Source organism: Octopus bimaculoides, chromosome 27 (genome assembly GCF_001194135.2).
Source record: "Octopus bimaculoides isolate UCB-OBI-ISO-001 chromosome 27, ASM119413v2, whole genome shotgun sequence".
Lineage (NCBI taxonomy): Eukaryota > Metazoa > Mollusca > Cephalopoda > Octopoda > Octopodidae > Octopus > Octopus bimaculoides.
In genome coordinates this window covers 6,522,721-6,527,372 of record NC_069007.1, presented here as the reverse complement: position 1 = coordinate 6,527,372, position 4,652 = coordinate 6,522,721, and the positions used below count along the sequence as shown (strand labels likewise).

Here is a 4,652-nt window from a genome sequence, read left to right as displayed (position 1 = left end):
TATATATATATATATATATGTATATATATATCTGTGTTTCTCTTTCTCTTCCACAGAAACTCTCCACTTTGTTGGCTTGTCTGGAATGGTTGTTTTGAAGCTGCACGTTTTCTGGTCCAAGCTGGTTGGAACCTAAACCAAGAGGGTTGGATTGATTTACCAGGCAAAACAGAAGAACAATCACAATTCCATGAATGGTTGAAAAGCATGAGATCTTCCCCCTGGACATTGTCCTGTCTCTGTCGTCAATATATTCGGAACTATCTGTTAGGGATTCGTGGTGACCGAGAGATCTTGAGTTGCGTCAAAGAACTACCGATTCCAGCTAGACTAAAAGGATTCTTAACATATTCAGATTAGGAGAGTTCTTACAAAACACACAAAAACTGCATAAATAAATGGAAGGAAAAAAAACTATTTAAAAAAAATTTTCCATTTTATTTATTTATATTATTATTAATTCATTAGTAACCTTTTTTGGTACCAACTCTGCCTGAGATTCTTCATGGTTTTATGTTACAAAGTTTATAATTTTGAAGTGATAAATGACCTAAATTAATACCTTCCATTGAAATTTCATGTTAATTCATGTTCCAAACACCAGATTATCGAGAAAAAGTTATTTCATTAAATACTTCATTATTTTGAATTGAAGCAATGGCAGTATATTATAACAGAAATAGAGTACCAAAACGGTTAACCCTTTTGGCACCAACCCACCTGAGACCCATCTAGTTCTTTCAGACAAACTTCTTGCTTTAACATAATCCAAAATTCTTCCATCAAAATTTCATGTTAATTTATTTTCCAGTTATTGGTTCCATAATGACAGAATTCTTTTACTAAAGTTTTTTTTTTTTATTTTCGAAATTAATGCAAATAAAGGCAGTGAGTTTCAACAGAAATAACAAAAGGGTCAACCCTTTTGGCACCAACCCAACTGAAACTGCCCCGAGTTCTATGATAAAAACTTTTTCCTTCAAGATAGTCTAAATTAAAACCTGCCATCAAAATTTCATGTTATATTTCACCAAATTCTTCATTATTTTCAAAATTACTTAAATTCTAGGCAGACTATTTCAACAGAAATATGATAACAAAATGGTTAACCTTCTACATACAACCTTTGGTTCTATGATGCCAATTCCCTGTTTTGAGAACCTTCTATCAAGACTTCATGTTAATTTATGTTCCAAACACCACTTTAATAAGAAAAAAAGTATTTTCAAAATTCTTCATTATTTTCAAAAGACCAGGGGTCACCAAACTATGGCCCATGAGGTCAGTTCATCTGGCCCACCGCCACCGCACTGTACCTTTTGTGTAAGTACCTGCTTTGAGAGTATATTTCTGTAGCGACTGTCTTTGAAATTGCATTGCTGTGTTTAAACATTTTCTTCATGAGAATGTTTGCTGAAAATGAATTTGTCACTCGTACAAGCTACAAAATAGTGCATAAGATAGCAGAGCAAGGAAAGCCATTTACTGATGGCAACTTTATCAAAGAGTGTCTGATGGAAGCAGCGAATGACTTGTGTCCTGAGAAAGCCGATTTTTTGGAAGTATCAGCCTTTCAGCAAGAACAGAGGAACTTGGAGAGAACATAGTGCTACAGATGCACGAGAAAGCTAGGAACTTCTTTTGGTATTCTCTGGCACTGGGTGAGTCTACTGATCTCTCGGGTACGTCACAACTTCTTGTGTTCATTCGTGGTATTAATTTGGACTTCCAGATCACAGAAAAGTTGGCATCTGTTTGCAGCATGCACAAAAAAAGAACTACAGGAGAGATTTTCATGGAAATGCCGAAAGCTTTGCAAGACTATAACCTTGAGTGGAATCAGTTTTGGTTTGTTTCAGTTGATGGATTGGAAAAAACATGGCTAGAATGAGGAAGGGTTTGGTAGGGCAGATCAGGACTAAGTTGGAAGATCTTCAACTCCTGGGCCCTCTGTTTACACATTGCATTATACATCAGCAAGCACTCGTGCCAGTTAACTTACAGTTGGTGCTCATTGATTTGGAAGCAAATGATTTGTTGAAAGAGAAGCATAGAGAAGGAAAACTTGTAAAATCTTGTCGCTGTTTATCTGATGATGAGTTTCTGAAGTTGAAGAAATTTGCCTTTAGTATGGCACCAGTGTTTGGAACAACTTATGTCTGTGAGCAAACATTTTCAAAAATGAAGTATATGAAGTCAGCACATCGAATGGAGTTGACTGATGAACATTTGAAAGCAATTCTTTTGGTTGAATGCAGCAACTCCAAAGCAAATATTGATGACATCTTAAAAACTGAACACCAGTTTCACAAATTTCACTAATATTTTTTGCTGCTTAGTTTGTGAGATTCGGATATGTGCATACAGGGTATGATATATTTTATTGCTAATGTTCCCTTCTTTGATAACTTTTTAGTAAATAAATATGTCGGTTGTCTTTATTTTTGTGTAATCACTGTATTGTATTGAACAAAATGGATATGTGGCCCGCGCTTGTTATTGTCTTAGTTATCTGGCCCGTTGTGAAAAAAGTTTGGTGACCCCCCTGCTCTAGACCATCTTGTTTCCATAACATAAATTCCTTGTTTTATAGTGATCTGAATATCAAATTAATTTATGTTCCAAACACCAGTTTTGTAAGAACAAAGTTATTTCATTAAATTCATCATTTCAAAATTATTTGAAACCAATGTAAAATATTTCTACAGAAGTATGGTGACAAAGTGGTCAACCATTTTGATACCAACCCACTGAAGATTGTCCTTGGTTCTATTGTACAAATTCCTTCATTTTATAATGATCTGAATATCAAGTGAATTTATGTTCCAAACCGCACTTTAATAAGAACAAAGTTATTTCACTAAATTCTTCATTTCAAAATTATTTGAAACACAGGCAGAGTACTTCTATAGAAATATGGTAACAAAGAGGTTATATATATATATTTTGCAAATGTCTGTGAATGTTTTACCAATTTTACCAATGCATTTATACAACATGAGAACCGAACATTATTTTTTGTCTTTATGCCAAATCAATGTCTTTCCAAAACTCTTTCTACAAATATTTGTTTCAGCATCTACTCACACCACAATCCCACAATATTGGTCTCAAATTTTTTTTTCTTATATTTTTTTTCACGCTAAAGAAAGACAAATGCCCCAAAAAGCAGATTTCTCATTCCTCATAGCAAATTAACTTATTTCAAAAAGTTTTTCTTTAGTCATCTATAAGTTATACTTGATGTATATACACCTTTGATAGGCAAGATTTGCTGCAGTGTTTTTCCTGAGATAACATCTCTTAAAAAAAATAAACACAACAATCCATCCCAGTAACAGCAAGCGAGAGTGTTGAATGCATTTTTGGGCTTTCTCAGTGGTGCAAGCAATGACTTCTTGTCCAAGCATACAGAGCTGGCAGTGAGTAACGTGTCATTTGAGATGGACCCCAAATGCTGAGACGAATTTTCATCTCTGAAAATTATTGAGAGATGCTATCTCAGGACAAATACTACAGTATCTGGCCTTATCGACAGTGTATATACATTTAGTTTGATACATAAATGGCTATTTTAATTTAATTTGAAACTGCCTCAATTGTGTATACTGAATTTTTTTTCTTTTTTTTTATATCTACAAACTTATTGGATTACCATTTACCAATCTGATAAACCACAGCCAGTTCATTTGAATTTAAAATCTCACCATATATAACTCACAATTTGGTGGCTATTTGCTTGACTGGTTACAGTGGTTTAAGTAGGTTTTTTTGGGAAAAATATGATTGAAAAAACAAAGAATCTCTGTTGATAAATTCCTTGCCATGAAATTCAATATTATTAATTGTCAAAAACACCCGTATCCCTTTTGATGCCAACTTGCCCAAGACTGCCCTCTGATTCTAGGATATAAAGACTTCATATTTTATATAAAAATCATTTGTAAAATAAAACTTTCCACCTTAATTTAATAAGATATTTTGTTTTGTTGCAGACAACAATGAAAGAATGAAAAAAAAATCCTTATTTTACCAAGTAAATCCTTCCAAAAATTTTCATTATTTTCAAAATACTATATGAGATTGATCATGGTTCTATGAAATAAAATCTATTTCACAAAGTTCATATGTTAAATTATAAAAAACCTTCCCTTCATAATTCAAAGTAATCACCATTTGTTATGTTTCACACACACCAACTGAATAAATCCAACCCCAAAAATTCTTCCTTACTTTCAACATTCTCTCTGAAATTGAACCTGGTTCTATAAATTTAACCCTTTAGTGTTCAGATTAATTTGTCAAAAGTAATCCTTATTTGTTCACATTTCAAAAAAATTTATCTGATATTATTTTGTAGCTTCAGGATAAGAAAGATGTAATTGCTTATTTTTAGAATGACATTGTAGGGTAGGTGTGAGAGGCTGGTTCTGGCCAGTTTGAGCATAAAATGTGTTGAACATTTGGGCCGGATACAGCTGGTTTAAACACTAAAGGGTTAAAAGCTATTTTATAGTGTTCATGTGATAAATTAAGTCTTTCTTTCATAATTTAATGAAAATTTTTTTTGTTAATGAGTTTACTAAATAAATCCCTCTTAAAATCTTCCTTATTTTCAAAATTCTGTCTAAAATCGAACCTGACTATGTGAA

At 32.9% G+C, this 4,652-nt stretch overlaps 1 protein-coding gene across 1 annotated transcript in view; it reads left to right on the top strand.

Annotated features, from left to right (window-relative positions):
* LOC106872836 (alpha-latrocrustotoxin-Lt1a) overlaps positions 1-4,121 on the top strand; it is a 21,995-nt gene extending 17,874 nt beyond the window's left edge. The window contains exon 3 of the mRNA XM_014919968.2: positions 57-4,121. Coding sequence (XP_014775454.1) covers positions 57-360 — 304 coding nt within the window. The 3' untranslated portion in view covers positions 361-4,121. The remainder of the gene's footprint in view (positions 1-56) is intronic.
* The last annotated feature ends 531 nt before the right edge of the window (positions 4,122-4,652 follow it).